The sequence below is a fragment of the Coffea eugenioides genome, chromosome 1 (assembly GCF_003713205.1).
Source record: "Coffea eugenioides isolate CCC68of chromosome 1, Ceug_1.0, whole genome shotgun sequence".
NCBI classification, from domain to species: Eukaryota; Viridiplantae; Streptophyta; class Magnoliopsida; order Gentianales; family Rubiaceae; genus Coffea; species Coffea eugenioides.
Window position 1 is genome coordinate 53,059,924 of NC_040035.1, and position 19,434 is coordinate 53,079,357.

The window sequence follows — 19,434 nt, forward strand, 5'->3', positions numbered from 1 at the left end:
TTACTGCACAGTAACCTCTCACTCTTTCAATATCCAAGGTTGATAGATATTGCCTAAAGTCGTCTTTGTACCCATACGTTTAAAGTTGTCTTTGTGCCCCATGAGTTAGGCACTACTGCACATATGTAAAACGACTAGCATGACCAATATTTAATGTCACACCATTAATAGCAGCAGTAGCCGCCGAATTGCATAGTTTGCATTTAGTAGCAGGCAGCAGCCTCCAATCATGGACAGGATCCCATCTTCCGCTGAAGGAGAAGCCCAGCTTCCAACTTGTAATCGCAGGCAAGGCGGTTGGATCACCTTTCCTTTCTTCATAGGTAAATAATAAACTTCTCTCTTATAAGTTTTACTGCTATATTACTTAAAAATTTTTTTTTGAGTTGGGAGCTAAAACCATTTTTTAAATAAAATAAATTAATTTGGTGTAATTATAAATTTATTTGAAACCATACGCGCAGCAACAATGGGAAGCTTGATGCTAGCAGGAGGAGGATGGATGAGCAACCTTGTGGTTTATCTGATAGACAAGTTCAATATCAAGAGCATTGATGCTACTCAGATTATCAATGTCATCAATGGCTCCACCAGTTTGTTTCCGGTTGTCGGTGCAATTCTTGCCGATTCGTTTCTCGGTTGCTACACAGTTATCTGGATTTCGGCTTTTGTCTCTTTGCTGGCACGTAATTCATTGCCTAAGTCTTTGCTCTTTTATTCATTTCTCCCGGGAAAAATGTCAAATTTCATCCTTAAACATTTTTACTAGAGCCGATTTAATCCCTTTTTTTTTTTTTTTTTTTTTGGCCAAAGGGACTAAATCGACTCTAGAAAAAATATTTAGGGCTGAAATTGGTCATTTTCCCTTTCCTCTGCACTGCATGTTCTTGATTAATTTTGCTTGCTACTGAATTTGATCTTTCAATACTTTTAGTGATGCGTTGAGGAAAAAAAAAACTTTTAGTGATGAAATCAATACTAACTTATGGTCGCTGTAATTACTTTCTATTGCACTCCACCATTGGTGTTTGGATTATAGTTTTCTATATATATAAAAAATTATGCTCTCCATAACACGTTTTTCAATCACTTTTTTATCTCATATATATCAAATTACTATAATATATTTTTTTAGTAAAATTTTAAAAAATAGCAATCCAAATTGGATTACTTAAACATTAACTATGTTAGAGCAGATAATTATAAAGATGTATTTGATCATATCTTGCTAATCAGAGTGAATGAGTCGGTGGGTGAGTAAAGGATATAGATCAGAATTTTCCTGCCTGATGAGCGATGAGTGAAAGCCACGAGTAAAGCATTTGAGCTTTTGGCGGGTAGGTGATCGCAACAGATCTTCTGTCTCACTTTCCATGCCACTCTCTATCCCATTTTTTAGTATATTGCTATTTTTCCTTCATAAATATTTTATTTAATTTTTTTTTTGTTTTCTTAAAGTCCAACAACTATTAATTGAATAATACACAAAATTTAACAAACTCAAAAAATCAAAATACACAAAAAATTAGTTTTTTAATGAATTTTCTATTATATATTGTCTTTTGAGATTGTTGTATTTATATTTTACACAGTTAATAGTTGTTGGATTTCAAGAAAACAAAAAAGAATTAAAATATGATATTTATGAAAGATAAATAGTAATATAATAAAAAATGGGACAGAGAGTGAGACAGAAGATCCGTTGTGATAAGCGATTAACAGATTGTGTGATTCTAAATTCTTTTAAGGCGGCCATACCAAAAAGATTATGACATATTCCCTTAGCTACTCCGTTCCACTTAATTTTCTTTCTTTTTTTAAGACTGTTTTTTTTAAAGCCTTTTCTCCTCCTCTTTCTTTTTTGAGGCCAATGTTATTAAATTGTGCAATTTTGTTATTACTTTTCTTTTGATCTCTGGATTAATATACTAAAAAATGATTTTTTTGAGAAAATTTTGACATTCAATATATGCAAAACATTTAAAAGGCGAAAAATGAGTTAAGATTGTGAAAAAATTTGCAATGATTGCACAAATAATGAAACATCGGAGTCAATCTTCAAAAATGATTTACTGATTTTTAAATTAATTTTATTAAGGTATGATGGAGAGAAGTTTTGTCCAATAGAATGGAGAGGAGCCTAATCCGTTTTAAAATATATCCTAATTCAACTGTGACAGTATTGGAGGAGAAATTATGTATCACTCTTTTCCTAGTGACCACTAGTTCTTTGCAAGAAGTCCCAACTAGTAGACAATTTAAGATAATTGAAGAGTTTAGATTAGGACATCTGATTCAACTGCGATAATACTGGATGAGAAATTACCTCTCACTCTTTATCAAATGGCCACCAGTTCTATGCAAGAAGTCGTGTTTAGATTAGGACGTCGATGGATACACTCAAAATTTAAGTTATCTATACTATAGAGTTGATTTATTTGGCAGATGCATTCAATATTTTATTGGGACAGAAGGATTACTATGAAAAGCGATTGTATTAAGTAAAAGATATTTTAAAAAAAATCAATGGTGATATAGAGCACTATTTTAATGACTCAAATTCATTAGTTACCTTTCAATTGCAAGCGAAACATCCCGCAAACTAGACTGCGCTTCCTTTTCGAAGACTCTAAGACCCTGTTTGATAACTTAATTCAGCACTTAAATTTAATGGATTCAGATCTTAATATGTTCAAACGTATTTGATAATAAAAAATTGAACATCTAAATTAATCTAATGACACTGAATTTTTTAGGCAAAACTTATTCTCAAAAATAAGTGATAAGAGAATGTGAATGTGATATACTCTTAACTTATCACTGAATGTGATATATGCTCAAATGTATTTGATTTAATACTTAACAATTCAATAACTTAATGGATTCAGATTTCATATTTCAGTTTTCAAACTTCAGTTTTATCAAACGCACCCTAATAGATATGTATATGTATGTAAACCTTAAATACTTCCTTGTCTTCCTTAAAAAGAAGGGAAAACTACTCTTTTTTCTAATTATATGTGCCGCACTCTCTTTTCTGAAGAAAAGTAGATGATTACAGTAATTCAACCAATACAAGAAGAACGTATGAAAAAATAGATATTATACCTAGCCCTCATTAACATTACAGCTCTCCTTTAACAAAAATTTATTCGATTTCCACTAATTTCTAGCAAAGCTAAGAGTAATAAATTTCACCCTTGTGAATTTCTGCAGGGCATAATCCTTTTGGTCCTAACCGCTACAGTTGATTCAATGAAGCCTCAACCGTGTCATCTTAATGCTTCAAGCTTCTGCACACCCCCATCTACACTCCAATATGCAGTCCTATATACTGCTTTAACTCTAGGCTGTATAGGAGCATGGGGAACTCGTTTTACACTGGGCACCATGGGAGCCGACCAATTTACCAAGCCCAGAGAACAAGGAGTTTATTTTAATTGGTATTTCTTCACCATGTATACCAGTGCTGTCACAGCCAGCACTGCCATTGTGCTGGTTGAAGATAGTGTGAGTTGGGCCTGGGGCTTTGGTATATGTGTGGTGGCAAATATTCTGGGCTTAGCCCTTTTCTTGGTTGGCAGCCCTTTCTACAGATACGTTAAGCCTGAAGGGAGCCCATTCACAGCCTTGGCCCGTGTTATTGTTGCAACTATCCGGAAATGGAAGGGCCCACTTTCTCCCAACTCCGACGATTATTATTATGGGCCTGGTGGGGAGTTCAGGACGGAGCTAGCAACTCCAGCTGAAAGCCTGAGGTAGAAATTTTCCACTTAAAAAAAAATCTGTAGACTCTGCAACAAATGGTTAATTTGTAGCTGATGAGATGATGCGAAAAGTCACCCACCCAAAAAAAAGGGACAAAAACAAAATTTCCTTTTGTTTCTCCTCCTGGAAAACAACGGATAGAGGCATTAACGGAGATGAAGCTGGTTAAAAATTTTTGTAACTGTCATTTCACGCTTTTTGGTGTAACACTATCATGAATCATACTACTGTTTCTGAGGTAATGAACCAAATGTGGTGCTTGACAGGATTTTTAGCTAATAAAGATTGATAATTTGATCTCCATCATTCCCCGTTTGAGCCTTGCAGGTTCTTAAATCGTGCTGCATTGAGAAGTGAAGGTGACATCAATCCAGATGGTTCAATTGCAAAAATTTGGAATCTCTGCACAATCCAAGAAGTAGAAGATCTAAAATCCTTGATTAGGATTTTCCCACTATGGTCAAGCAGCATATTTTTGTCCACACCTATTGGTATACAACTCAGCTTAACAACCCTCCAGGCCCTGATCGTGGACCGTCACTTGGGACCTCATTTCCAAGTCCCCGTTGGGTCGGTTTTGGTCGTTGCCCTAATCTCTACTTCAATTTGTCTGAGTTTTTTTGACAAATTTCTTTGGCCAACATGGAAGAAATTAATCGGCAGACCCCCAAAACCGCTTCAAAGGATAGGAGTTGGTCACGTGCTTAATATTTCAGCCATGGCCATTTCAGCAATGGTTGAGGCCAAGCGACTTAAGATGGCGAAATCTCACCAAAATATGTCAGTCCTATGGCTAATGCCACAACTGGTGATGGTGGGAGTTGGAGAAGCATTTCATTTTCCAGGACAAGTTGGGTTCTACTATCAAGAATTTCCTACGTCTCTGAAAACCATTTCTACTGCCATGGTATCATTGCTCATTGCAGTTGCTTTCTATTTGAGCACTGCGCTGATCCACTCGGTTCGAAAGACCACAGGATGGTTACCAGACAATATAAACAATGGAAGACTTGACTACGTGTATTGGATGCTGGTTGTGATTGGAGTTCTTAACTTCGGTTACTATATTTTGTGTGCAAGATTGTACAAACATCCCAGGGCTGAGACACAGGAGGATGATAACAGTGTTGGTTCCCCCAAGTGATGTTTCTATAATCATGTTTGTAGTAAGATATGCTATACTTTTTTGGATGGTTGCATCAACTATGAAATCTTTGATTTTCCTCTTCCTAAAAGCCGTGTATTTGAATATTCTATGGAGATAGTATTATATGTATTTTGTTTGTCGTATCTAGTACGACAGGAAAATTCGTTTACCAAAAATTGTTGACACAAATTAGCTAGAAAAATGTTACAAAAAGCGTTAGTTTTGGTTTGGTGGCATAGCTTATATATCCATGAGTTGTACAAAGAACTTTCCTAGTGGCCCTCAGAAACACTACAAAAATCATTAAGCCAGATCATCTCGTTGTACTTGCCCCTTCTTGATGTAACTCCTCTATATTTAGATGATTGCTTTCAACAACAAAACTTCGAAGATGAAGTTGTTGGAACTTGGACGTTCTCATTATGATCCCATTGCTTTATTTATGAGATATTTCCCAAAAAAAAAAAAAGGAAATATTGTAATTCATGAGGTTGTTATTTACGAGATATTTCCCAAAAAAAAAAGAAGGAAATATTGTGATCTATGAGGTTGTTAAAAGGATCTTGTATTGAGTTGGTAGGGAAATTGCCAAAGCTAGAGCCATCAAGTGGTAATGTCATTATCATAGACTCATAGAACGTAATAAAAAACACCAACCTCATGCTTAGAATGAATCAAATGAAGCAATAAAATACTACTAGTTATTGTTTGGTAAACATGGATTGGTAAAGATAATTGAGGAATCATCCATCCGTTCAAGTCATCAAAAAGGTAAGCGAGAAACCATGATCGGTTCTTTAAAAAAAATGAGGTAATAGCAAAGGAATTTTTAACCTCCTAAAAGGTTGGCTATTCCAATCTCTTTAATTATAACATAGCTTACGATAAATTCTTGCAAATGTCGCTGCGATCCTTACTTTTTGGCCCTACTAAACAAAGCTAAAGATTAATCTTTGCTTCAAATATTGCGACGTAGATAATATTTGTTTAAAATGGATTATAGGTGGAAAAAAATCTGTCCAGGAATCTTTTAAATTGCGTTTTTTTTTTTTTTTGGTGTTTTTTCAATTTAAACTTGGTTGGAGTATCTTTGCACAAGTCAAAGAAATCTGAATTCGGTTTAGCCAGACGGGATCTAGCTAGTTGTCCTATATAGTGGGGCAAAACATGACTACACGTTTAGCAGATAAAAGATGTGTTATTAAGAATTCTTAATAACTTTTTGTACCAAAATTTCAAGATAGTAAAACTGTATTAGAACCATCCAACTGGGTGGTGTCCAAATCCAACCACCAAACAGCTTTATGTGCAACAAGACATTGACGTACTACTCATTTCTGGTGAGTCGTGTCTTCCATGGGCAATTGAATAACAAATAATTAGCGTACCTACGAATCCAATTTCTTCTCTTGCAACCATCATTCTCGTAGCCTTCTTGTCTCTTGACCCTTTCAAGTATCGCTGGATACGTTGACAATTGACATGTCTCTCATGCATCATCATTCATGAAAATATCCAAGACATCCATTTCAAAATAATGCGGTACAATAATTTCTCGCATACATATGTGTGTCTACATGTGCGGGCGTAGACATACATTAATTTGTGAGAATTCTACGCAGATTAAGTCAACTTTGACAGATGTTTGTATATTAACAATATAGTTGTTAGTTTTTTGGAAACGAGAAAGGGATGGACGTAGCAAGAAGGGCGAATTTGGTTTAATTTTTACACTACTAGCTAGTATTATGTTTTTCTCGATCGAATGTTAATTTTTTTTTTTCGTTTTTCTTCATTGTGATATCCTTGAGAAAAGGCAAAACACTAGGAGTGCATGAAAACAATGGAAATCGAAGAAACATTCGACATTTTCAAAAGTTTTCGTCATATTTCTAAACAATTGAATTAATTAAAAGTAGTGTTTTCTTTAGGAAGGTTTTGAAAATTTTCTTACTTACATAACAACATCATAGAGCCTAGCTACTACTGATTGAGAATCTAGATTAGGTGACAAGAGAGCAAGAACACGGGAGGAGCGCTGTAGGATTGTTTTTTGAATCTACAATTTGCAACAATTGTATTCTTTTATTATTATTTTTTCTCGGTTTGGTGAAGAAGGTGGAAGAGCAGAAGGGTGTCTCAACTTGGCACACACCAGTTTCTGTAGGGAAAAAAAAAAAAAAAACAACTAATCTGGACATCTATATAAAGACAATCTCCCCATTTAAGTCAAAATCACATACATTTTGGGCACTTGCACCATGTCACAAACAATTTCTTCAATGGACACAGAAGCACATAGCTCAATTCCACAGACCCACCACAGAAAAGGTGGTTGGATCACTTTTCCCTTTATTACAGGTATATCCATCACTTCTTTTCTACACATTGTATGTTGCATGAAGAGAGAAAATAACTGTAAATAATGGGTGCATGATTTTATGATCAATTTAACGTTTAAGTTTCCCGCAATGGTGATTCTCCGAAGTGCAGATGACATTGATGATAACCCTTGACTCTGTTGTCTTCGATTTTTATTTTTTTGGTGATTATTATTTGAGACTTAGACAAATTAATTAACTTGGTTTTTTCCGTGTTAATTCTGTGCAGCAACCATGGCAGGCTTGACACTATCGGCAGCAGGATGGGTTAACAACCTTATAGTTTACCTGATTACTGAATTCAACGTCAAAAGTATTGATGCTGCCCAAATCTTTAATGTAGTGAATGGTTGCATGGCACTGTTTCCTGTCCTTGGAGCTGTAATTGCTGATTCTTTCGTAGGCTGTTTCTCAGTCATATGGGTTTCTTCTATCATCAACTTACTGGTAAGTTCATGGTCTGATGCATCTTTTCTCGACCCCATGAGAAAGAGTTTTTGCTCTGCAATTTTATTGTTTCCACATTCGAAATTCTTGTTAGCCTTGTCCTGATTATAAGTGAATCACTTTTAGGCAATTATAACTGAATCATGTTCGAACGTAAATTAAATATCATGTGCGTTGTTGCAGGGCATTGTCCTATTTACTTTTACTGCGGCACTCAGCATACTGAGACCCAAACCGTGCAGCGACTCCAGCTTATGCGAAGGTCCATCAGAATTCCAGTATGCAATCTTGATTTTGGCTATGGGACTGGGATCAATAGGGGCTGCAGGCACTCGTTTCACCATGGGAACAATGGGTGCCAATCAATTGGACAATCCAAAGCATCAAGAAAATTTCTTTAATTGGTTTCTTTTCACTTGGAACACTGCTTCAATTATAGCTGCAACTGCAATTGTCTATGTCCAAGATGATGTGAGTTGGGCATGGGGGTTTGGCATATGTGTCGCAGCTAATGTGCTTGGGTTAATCATTTTCGTGGCTGGAAGGCGCTTTTATCGTAATGTCAAGCCACAGGGGAGTCCATTTAAAAGTCTGGCTTGTGTAATTATTGCAGCAATTTCCAAGAGGAAGCTCCAATTATCGGCTAAAGCTCAAGATTATCATAATGAGATTATTGGTGATGAAGGCAAACAACCGGTTGCAGCAGCACCTACTGAATCCTTCAAGTATGATTTTTTCAGCTTAATTTAATTCTTAACTTTTCATTGTATATAGTACATTAAACTTTGTAGTAAATAGACCACGCAAGACATTCCCAAGGACTCCATGACTCGTTTACAATTAATTATCCTTGTAATTAGTTTTTTCCCCTTAAATTTGGCCCCTGAAACATCAGACAGTAGTCGAAGGGCCAAAGTACATGGAACTCATAGCATTTGCGACATCACAAGTTCATAACACATTAGGACTCATAAAGCATAGTTTTTTTTCTTAAAAAGAGAAAGGCAAAAACTCATAAATCACGTGATGAATTTTTTTTTTTGTAGAGGTTTTGAACCCAGACCTTCTACTTAAACCCTCTCGCTTTACCATCTAACGTGATGAAACTTAGATATGAGTGACTGTAACCTTTTACTTTTGTTCCCAAATACATATGCAATTATTATGATGATGAAGGTCCTTCTAATTCTCGGAATGAGGAAAACTTTTCATTGCCCGAGTTACATTTCTTATTTATAAATAAGTGCCTCTGTTAATGAATGGTATACACGTCCTTGTCACAAATATGAGCTTAATGCTATTAAAGGCTATCATATATACTCCTTCCAAAGAAGAGGACCAAAACAAATTAAGTAAAAAAAGAAAAAACTGTTGTGTAATCTTTTGGTTGTTCACTAATTTGCATTTTTTTAATTTCCAGGTTCCTGAATCGTGGTGCACTAGTAACCCAATCAGACACAGAACAATATGGATCAATCAAGAAATCATGGAAGTTATGCACAGTTCAGCAAGTTGAAGATCTCAAAACCTTAATAAGAATCATCCCACTCTGGATAAGTGGCATCTTTTTAAGTACCCCAATTGGGATTCAGGCAAGCTTAACGATTGTTCAGGCTCTAACCATGGACCGTCACATAGGACCAAACTTCAAAATCCCATCAGCATCCATAATGGTCTTTGTACTCATTTCTGGAGCCGTTTCTCTCCCCATAATTGACCGATTACTCTGTCCCATTTGGGAGAAAGTCCTCCGCCGACCCCTCACACCCCTCCAAAGACTCGGCATTGGCCATTTACTGAATGTGCTAAGCATGGCCATCTCAGCTTTGGTAGAAGCAAAAAGGCTTCAGATAACTAAAGCTCATAATTTGCAAGATTTCCCCGTTTCTGTGGTGCCCATGTCGATTTTGTGGCTGGTTCCGCAGCTTATTGCTGTGGGGATGGGAGAAGCATTTCATTTTCCGGGTCAAGCTTCATTGTATTACCAAGAATTTCCTGCATCGCTGAAGAGCACGTCAACTGCCCTGGTTGCAATGCTTATTGGAATTGCATTCTACCTGAGCTCCGCCTTCATCGATCTCTTCAGGAGAATGACTAATTGGTTACCTGACAACATTAATCAGGGAAGGCTAGACAATGTGTATTGGGTGCTGGTTGTGATTGGTGGGGTGAATTTTGTTTACTATCTTGTCTGTGCTTCGTTGTATAGGTACCAGAATAGCCTGCCTAGAAACAATGGGTAAATCTGGACTCTGTTTGGAAATTCTTGTAAGATTTGTTGACCATTTCGTGCAACGGCCACTCTACTTTTAGGTCTTAATTTGCTAGCATATCTTACGAGTAAATCTTATATACACTGTTAATATGTAAAACGTTAATTCATATTTTATTCAAATAAGTTTCACAAGGGAGGGAGTATTTGAACGGGATTTACCTTTAATACACTATTGTACTGTGATTCTTCCACATTTCTCTAATTTTTGGCAATTATTAATGTAATACAAAATTGATTCTGCCTCGCAGTCACAGACACAAGGAATTAAAGTCCATGGGATCTCCTTTAATCATTTTTCATTATAAAAGTATATAAACTTCTCTTGCGGGATGATTAACTAGGGCACAGTGTTAATGGGTGCATAATAAGTGGCTGGGCACTTAATGCCCTTCAAATTGAGGCCCCTAATTTCTGGAGGGGAAGAGATTAGACGACAAGCTCCAGCCCTCCGGGTTCAGAGATTAGAACTTCCCATTCACTAGTGCATGCATAATTGCATATATTATGTACACATTATTCTTTCTGTTAAGTATTGGAGGTTGATTGCATTAATTCTGGCAATATTCAATAGATATTTATTTTGGTTCTCACATTCTAATAGATATTAAGTTTTTTAAACGCATTTCCTATGGAAACTCGAGTTTAAAGGAGAAAAAAAAAAGGGGATCTTGGTCTATAATGAACTTTTCATTGACTTTGCTGATTGGATTTCTCTATGAATGAAACAAGAGATGCCATAAACAATTGAGCTAGCTTAGTTGACCAAGAGCACCCTCCCTAAGGCGGTCCTCGAACTCCTGATTGCGTTTTTTCTCCAAATTTTCTGAAATATGACAGAAAGTTATTTAGTTCCTTTCGAATTTCTCAATAGATTAGATAGGTTCATTCTCTTCCCCTTTTCCCCAATATAGGATCGATTGTTATAATATTGGAGAGAGAGAGAGAGAGAGAGAGGGGGGTGCCATGAATAGGGGGTAACCGCCAGTGATAAGGTAAGAATCGAGAAAGGACAAAGGAAATAGTAATGCTTCCGTTAAATCAAGGAAAAATTGTTTAAAACATCCCTTATATTTCACGAAATAAATTTTTTCGTCATTTACTTTTAAAATAATAATTTTACTTCCCTTACAAAATGAAATCTATAAAATTTGATCCCAATCTAAATTTTCAACCATGTTTTCCTAAATCAATCATATGATATTTTTTAAGAAGCAAAAAAGTTAGATCTCATTTGTATTTAAACAAAGGACCTAATTTATATTCATTTTTTCCTCTAAAAAAATAGGATTTGACTCGAACTATATGCATTTTTTCTCTTAAAAAAATGGAATTCATTTTTGTCACTGAAAAAATGGAATCTAACCTTTTTGCGCATTAAAAACGACTGCATGTGATCACATGGTGATTTGAAACTAAAATGTGATTGAAAACTTATGTTGGAATAAAGTTTTGTTAACTTGAATTTATAAGGGATATAAAGTTAACATTTTAAAAGTGAATAACAAAAATTTCATATGACAAAATGTGAGATACGTTTTGAACGATTTTTTTTTTAAATCAATTGATTCATAACAAAAATAACGCACAGACCGTACTCGAGCTTGGATTAAAGTCCCCGGAAGGAAGAAGGAAAGGAATATGCCCGCGCGTTTCAACGAGAACAACCAATTGAAGGAAACATAACAAGAAAGTTAACCGGAAGTAAAACAGTTAAAGCTCCATTCTCTCTAGCAATTGTTTGTGCGTACATAACCTTCTTATGAGAATTTGCCAAAACATTCTCATGGAAAAACAAACCCACTAAAATATATCCAGCCTTTGGGGGTTACAGACATGGTAGTTTCCAAATCTTTTTTCCTAGGAAAAGAATTATTAGCAAATCATCCAATTTTGTCACATAGAAAAAAAAAAACTAAGAATTTGTCGTGTAACATCAGTAGAATGCGCGCAATCAAATTTATCCCCAGCCTCTTTACAGTTTACACATTCAAAAGGGGTTGCCCTAATTGTATCCAAAAGCCATCTTCTATAGTCAGATATGATATCCTTGACAATCCAGTTAATTTTACGCAGAACAATATTATAACCAGCCAAATCAAGCAAGTGTTCGATTACCCATCCAAGGATCAAACCACAATGAAATTCTATGACATTTATCGACTTTCCACTCAAAACCAAGTTTCACTTTATTAAAGCTGTTAACAATCCCTCCCCAAGTCCTAAAATCAGAATTATTTACCCAAAAAAAAAAAAATAAAGGCAAAAAGAGAGTCACCCTTGTCTATATCCCCTTTTAGGTTCAAGTATTTACTTACTTCCCCATTTTAAAGTGCAGCTAATAAAGTGGATGTGATACATTTCATAACAACATCAGCAAAAAGCAGAAGGAAAACCAAATTGGATCAAACGAACAGTGCTTAAGCCGCCAAGACCAATTAAAGTTAAACTGATCATAAGCCTTTTGTGAATAAATCTTCATATGTTTCATTTTCTAATACTCCTATGCTAAAGTTCCTGAGTAACGCAATGCTATCGTTAGTGTTTCTTTCAGGAAGAAAGCTACTTTGGACAGGTCCAATAATGGAAGAGAGCAGAGGCTTAATCCTATTAATAATAACTTTAGTGGTTAGTCTATGAAGCACGTTACATTAGGCATTGGGTGACATTTTCAGGGGACTTCAACTTCAGGAACTAAAGAGAAGCAAACTTGATTCAAAAGGCGAAACCACTCTCCTTCAGATTTAACCTCATCAACAAGCTTATGAATTCTAGTCCCTAAAATGCCAATCTTTCTTATAAAAGAAACAGCCTAAAAACCGTTAGGACGGGGACTTTCGAAACCTTTCATTTCCCTTGCAGCCTCTCTTAGTTAATTCCTTAAAGTCTTCCAATATGCAAAATGTTATAATTATTACATGATTTTACATATATTAACTACCAAAAATGGAGAAGTTCAATATTGAATATTTTCTATTAACAAAACACTAGTCAATTTTTCTGTGACTTTTAGGCTAAAAAAACACAAGAATTTGTATTTTCTTGAATCGTTTTCTTATTAACCAAATACATATGGGAAAGTTAGTATCCTTTTCCTTTACTTCATTTCCCTTTACTTTTCTCACGGCACATTTTCTTACACGATTTTCTTGTCAAACAAACAGAGCCTAAAATCTACAGGCTTGAGCAACTCAATAGCATTCTGTGTAGAAATTTTCGGACCAATTATCCTCCCCTTTCCAATCAGAAAGGTTTTCGAGATAATAGGCAAAAAAAGAAAAAAATCTCATCAGGCTTGTCACACCAAATAATAAAAAAATCACGGCTTCATATATTATATTCACGATTCTCGGAATTTGAGTTGAGCATTGGGTAACTTGTTGATTTATTTTGTTTAGTTTGGTTGGGGCATCTATAGACCGATCAAACGAATCTGCATTTGGTATTGACCGACTGGATTAAATCCTGAAGTGTCGTATATTTCCATGGTATTATAGACATAATTTCTGAGTCGTTAAATTAAACAATTGCAAGTTGGGGGGTGGGGAACCCTGAATAAAAGCAAGTATTATCTTCCCACTTCCTCTGCGAATAAACAACTAATCCACCTTTCTATTTAATGACAATCTGCCATTAGGAGTAATGGGACAAACTTTTAGCTAGGCACCTGCATCATATTAACAGTTAATTCCTGCATCCATGGACACAGAAGAACCAAGCAGCTCAACTTTCCAATCCCGCCAAGAAAAAGGCGGTTGGATCACTTTTCCCTTTATCACAGGTATATCCCATTAGTCTCGCAGCAAATTATTGTTTGTCATATGCACTCAAGAGTTTCTTTAAATGTTTGCTGCTTTATCTAGTACACATCGCATTCCACTAATTTCCTTGATCATTTTTTGTTGGGATCCTTTCCGTTTGATGATTATCTCAATCTCGAGAGATTGACAGAACTAACTAAGTTGAACATGTTAATCTTTTTGGTAAAAATCTCAGCAACCATGGCTTGCTTGACCCTATCAGCATCTGGATGGGTAAACAACATTATTCTTTACCTGATCACTGAGTTTAACTTCAAGATTATCGATGCTGCAAAAAGCTTTAATGTCATCAGTGGTTGCATGGCACTATTTCCTATCCTTGGAGCTGTAATTGCTGATTCTTTCATAGGCTGCTTCTCCGTCATATGGATTTCTTCTATCATCAATTTGCTGGTAATAATGCTTAATCCTTTATTCACTTTCCACCATGAAACAAGTAGAAGGTAATTTATCAAGAACGGGGAAAAGAAATTATAAAAGAAACAAGTGAAAGCTGGTACCAAACTGGATGATAATCAATTTTGGCATATCCAAACCCTTGGGGATATTAATGGAGTTGATTGGACCCTTTGTCCATGCCCAAGTCGAGTTACTTCATATCTAGACAAAATTTATCTTTACTAGCCAAATGTTGCAAGACAATTAATAATTACTTAATCATTGGTTCTTTATGCCAAATGTTTCATCTGCATCACAGGGAGTTCTCCTATTCACTTTAACCGCCTCTCTCGGTATATATTGAGACCCAAACCATGCAACGGCTCAGGCTTTTGCGATTCTCCATCTCAATTTCAGCACGCAATTTTAATTTTGGCTATGGCTTTCGGATCAATAGGGGTTGCAGGCACTCGTTTCACCTTCGGAACAATGGGTGCATATCAATTGGACAACCCGAAGCATCAAGAGAAATTCTTTAATTGGTTTCTTTTTGCCTGGAATAGTGCTGCAATTGTCGCTGCAACGGTAGTTATCTATGTTCGAGATGATGTGAGTTGGGCATGGGGGTTTGGCATATGTGTCGCTGCCAACGTGCTTGGTTTAATTATTTTCTTGGCCGGAAGGCAATTTTACTGTGATATCAATTATCAAGCCACAAGGGAGTCCATTTAAAGATCTGACTTGTGTCATTTTAGCAGCAATTGCCAAGAGGAAGCTCCTGTTATCGGATAAAACTCAAGATTTTTATAGTGAGAATAGTGATGATGCAGGCAAAGAACCAGTGGCTGCAGCACCTACTGAATCCTTCAAGTATGATTTTCCTTCTCTCTCTCTCAATTAATGCTTTGACTTAGTTAAGTTCTTAAATTTGATCATTTGTCCGGATGATTAAACTTCAAAAACAGTCACCCAAGCGAGAGATTCCAATTGCAGCATTTTGCTTTGACTGGTCAATCGGCTTCAAGATTAGCATTTGCCGAACTGCTCCCTTAAGCCTCAGAAAATCTGTTAAGAGGGCCAAAAGTAGGCTCAATACTATAGTGATATTCCAAATTACAAGGAACTCTTAATGCACATGGCACGTGATGACGTGAAACCAAAGATATAGAAGCAAACGAAGATTTCAGAGATAGTTCCCACTTTCCTACCTACATTGAATTGATTAATTTAGTTGATCTTCAGGTACGAACTAAGGTTTGGAATCAGCAGGCACTTGATTAGGAATTTTACCGTAGAAAACGTATTTTTTTTCCCTTACTTTAATTATCTTTTCATAATGAATAATTTAATGTGGCGAGGCTTTCATATTTTAATTTTTAGCCTGATGCTATATACCCAACTTGTTAAAGACTTCAATGCAGATGTCCCAAATTCCCCAGTAGTCCCATTTTGTTCGATCGCCACTCGCATGTAAGTGAATTTAGAGCAATGCTTTGTTGTAGTTATTTCATGCTAAGTATAAACTAATAAAGTCACGGACTAGGTCGGATATTTACTGGTTAGGCCGATCATCAAATTAACTCTTCAAATCATTTTATTATTGAGACATTTTCGATAATTTATTTTAATTTTTCTATTTTAAAATAAATTGTTGAGATTATATTACACTGTTGTAGTCTGATGTGAACCATTAAACAGCACTGTGGAGTTCGATTTCAACAAAAGCTGCTGCTCAATCAAAGCACCCAAATGTAGATGATATTGCATCCTAAGTATACGACTATGCTCTAGTCATAACCTTGTGACCACCGGCTCAATTCTTATATGACTCCCAGAAAGCCAGAAACATAATTGGTCTAGAACAGCTTTAAATAGTATCACACGAATTCCAAACAAAGCAAAAACATAATCAGTTTTTTTAATCTGATCGTTTAATTTGCATATTTTAACTTCCAGGTTCCTGAATCCTGCAGCACTCCTAACCCAGTCAGCTACTGAAGAAGATGGATCAATCAAGAAATCATGGAAGTTATGTACGGTTCAACAAGTAGAGGATCTAAAAACCTTGATAAGAATCATCCCACTTTAGACGACTGGTATCTTTTTAAGCACCCCAGTTGCTATTCAGTCAAGCTTAACAGTAATTCCGGCCCTCACCATGGACCGTCACTTTGGACCAAACTTCAAAATCCCACCGGCATCAATAATGGTTTTCACACTGCTTTCAGCAATATCACTCCCATTGATAGACCGGTTGTCCGACCCCATATGGCAAAAAATCAGCATCCCACCACTCACACTACTTCAAAAGATAGGAATTGGCCATGTACTGACCATTCTAAGCATGGCCATCTCAGCTTTGGTAGAATCAACGCGTCTTCGACTAAGTAAAGCTCATAACTTGCACTCCACTGTTCCTATGGTGCCCATGTCGGTTTTCTGGTTAATTCCACAGCTTATTCTTGTGGGCATTGTTGAAGCGTTATCTTTTCCAGCTCAAGCTTCATTATTTTACCAAGAATTTCCTGCATCTTTGAAGAGCACCTCAACCGCCATGGCTGCAATGCTTGTTGGCATGGCATTTTACTTGAGCGCTGCCCTTATTGATCTCTTCCGGAGAGTAACAAATTGGTTACCTGATAATATTAATCAGGGAAGGCTAGACAATGTATACTGGATGCTGGTTGCGATTGGTGGAGTGAATTTCGTTTATTATCTTGTTTGTACTTGGTTCTACAAGTCCAATCAGCCAGAAGAGGAATAGTTAGACAAATCAACATAGGTTTGCCCAATTCCATGTTGAATCAACTTGGCCTTAGCCTGAAACAAGCTTTTCGTTTTTTCATTGATTTGTTAAGTTTTAATTGAACTTTGTTTGGAGTCGAAGAAAATTGGTCAGATAAATCAAGTAGTGTGCGAGCGTTGTTAAATTAAGGGTAGATTATCTTTTAAACCTCTCGTGATTTAACGTTTTATCACATAATTCATGTAATTTAAAAACCTATATAAAAACCCTCTCAAGATTTGAGTTAAAATGTCAATGTTAGTTTTTCTTCGTTAGGTTTAACGGAGAATACTAGAAAGTTTAAGTTAAACTAATAAATTGACAAATTCATCATTTCACTATTTTTTAAAATACAAAAAAGAAGAAAGGGAAATAAAAAAAAGATAAACAAGGAATATAAAATACCATTAATGATTTGTGGTCGTTAAAAATTTGGTTTAAAAACTTATAATGATGTCTACAGTCATTAAAGATTTGAAATTTCTATTTCTCATTTTATTTTTTATTACTTTTTCCTCTTTTATGTATTTGGGAAAAATTAAGATTTAGTAGGCCAACATACAGTTTTTCAAAATCAAGTCCACTCTTCCCAAAAGGAAAAAAAAAAAAAGAGAAAAAAAGGTGATTTTATCAATTTATTAATTTGACTTTGACTTTTTAATATTGATCGTTAGTTTTAATGGAATAACTAATAGTGATCCTTTAATTCAAATTATGAGGGGTATAGATTTTTAAACCATAGGGAGATCATATGGTAAAAGACCAAATTACAGGAGGACAAAAAGTAATTTATCCTTAAATTAATTTTGCTTCCACATTTTTTGATTTCTAATATTTAATAACCAAAAAATTGCATATAGTTCAAATATAATTGAACTAATTGAGTTGAAGATATCAATTTTCAATAACCGTAAGCTCTTGTATATTTAAAATTGTTTGTCACCTTTCATTGCATTAATCAATTTAGGACAAATTATATATAATCCCCCTGTGGTTTCATCTATTGCCACATAACCTTCTTAAAGTTTTAAAATGTCCACTTCACCCCTTTATAGTTTTATGTAAAGTGGAAACTTAACGAAAAATAGTCTATGTAATATCGTTAATTGAAATACTAATAGTGCTCTTATTTAAATGTTAAATCAATCGATGGGTTAACTATTTCGTATAAAATCATAGGAAGATTATATCGATAAATACAAAAATCATAGGGAGGTAAAGTAGATATTTATACAAACCATAAGGGGGTTACATGGATATTAAGATATTATGACATGCACTTTTAAAATGTGTCTGATATAAATGTAGTAATTGATTGTACATTCGATCTACTTTCCACTTTACATAAAACCACAGGGGGATTATGTGGCTATTTTAAAATTTTAAGAGGATCAGTGATCATCGTGATCATCTGACATTATGTAAAACTACAAGGAAATAATAAGTAATTTACCCATCAATTTAGAAAATTCATGTTTGGAAATTCATATGGACCAAAGACAAATTAACAGATAAAACATTAGCCAAGAGCCCAAATCCTTGGTTTCACTTTCAAGCCTTAATATTTCGACTTTTTCCCTTTAGGATTCATTTGGTTCATAAGATGACATGGGATTGGATTACTAATTCTATATCATCCTATGTTTGATTGCATTTTATATAAGGGATGATATGTCCCACGTAACCGAATTAATCCCTCATGTAGGGGATAAAATAATCCCATGGAAGAGGTGGTATGAGTTATCTCGGGATGAATAAAAAGTGAGATGATGATAATTTGGACTTATTTGCTCCTACTAATAGAATAATACTTTATTCTAACAACCATACAAACTTACCTCCTCCCTATAATAATATTTAAATTTTAGACTAATTTACCCCCATTAATAACATAATAAAATTTTGGACAATTTGCCCCTACTAATAAAAGAATTATGTTTTGAATTAATTTGCCCATTTTAATGAAATAATTAAATTTTAGACTAATTTACCCCTATTATTGATAAAATTAAATTTTTAACTAATTTGCCCCTTCTAAAATTTTTGATTAATTTATCCACTATTAAAAACTAAGTTTGGACTTACTAAATCCCGAATAATACCTCTAATTGTAAGTATGTCAAAGGGGGTATTTTGGTATATAAATAAGTAATCCCAACTTATCATATCTTCAGTCAAACACAGGTTGAAGTTATTTTCTAAGACATCCTATCTAATATAAAACTAACCAAATATTAGATAACAGAATTACTCATCCAAGAATGACTCAATCCAAAATGAATAATTCGAGAATAAGTAATTCCCTCTCGTCCAGTCCGTGAACCAAACACACCCTTAAGGTTGGAGTCTCCCCTGACCCCCCAAAAAACAAAAAACTAGTATTAGCCATCCCACGGTAAGCTTCCTATGCGGAGCTAAAAATGGCATCCAGCTAT

General features: G+C 35.2%; 3 protein-coding genes across 3 annotated transcripts; all 3 read left to right on the forward strand.

Annotated features, from left to right (window-relative positions):
- The first annotated feature begins 219 nt into the window (after positions 1 to 219).
- On the forward strand, positions 220 to 5,011 carry LOC113783358 (protein NRT1/ PTR FAMILY 2.6-like). Its single transcript, XM_027329474.1, has 4 exons — positions 220 to 323; positions 465 to 682; positions 3,217 to 3,758; positions 4,096 to 5,011. Exons 1-4 carry the CDS (start codon positions 230 to 232, stop codon positions 4,910 to 4,912), a joined length of 1,671 nt encoding a protein of 556 aa, XP_027185275.1. The 5' UTR covers positions 220 to 229; the 3' UTR covers positions 4,913 to 5,011.
- Positions 5,012 to 7,197: 2,186 nt separating this feature from the next.
- LOC113774817 (protein NRT1/ PTR FAMILY 2.7-like) lies at positions 7,198 to 9,986 on the forward strand. Its single transcript, XM_027319446.1, has 4 exons — positions 7,198 to 7,276; positions 7,526 to 7,743; positions 7,927 to 8,468; positions 9,164 to 9,986. The coding sequence occupies exons 1-4, from the start codon at positions 7,198 to 7,200 to the stop codon at positions 9,984 to 9,986; spliced, it is 1,662 nt and encodes a 553-aa protein (XP_027175247.1).
- A 4,030-nt stretch (positions 9,987 to 14,016) lies between these two features.
- On the forward strand, positions 14,017 to 16,978 carry LOC113774824 (protein NRT1/ PTR FAMILY 2.6-like). The gene is made up of 5 exons (XM_027319459.1): positions 14,017 to 14,279; positions 14,778 to 14,872; positions 14,973 to 15,084; positions 16,171 to 16,261; positions 16,343 to 16,978. The coding sequence occupies exons 1-5, from the start codon at positions 14,017 to 14,019 to the stop codon at positions 16,976 to 16,978; spliced, it is 1,197 nt and encodes a 398-aa protein (XP_027175260.1).
- Positions 16,979 to 19,434: the final 2,456 nt, after the last annotated feature.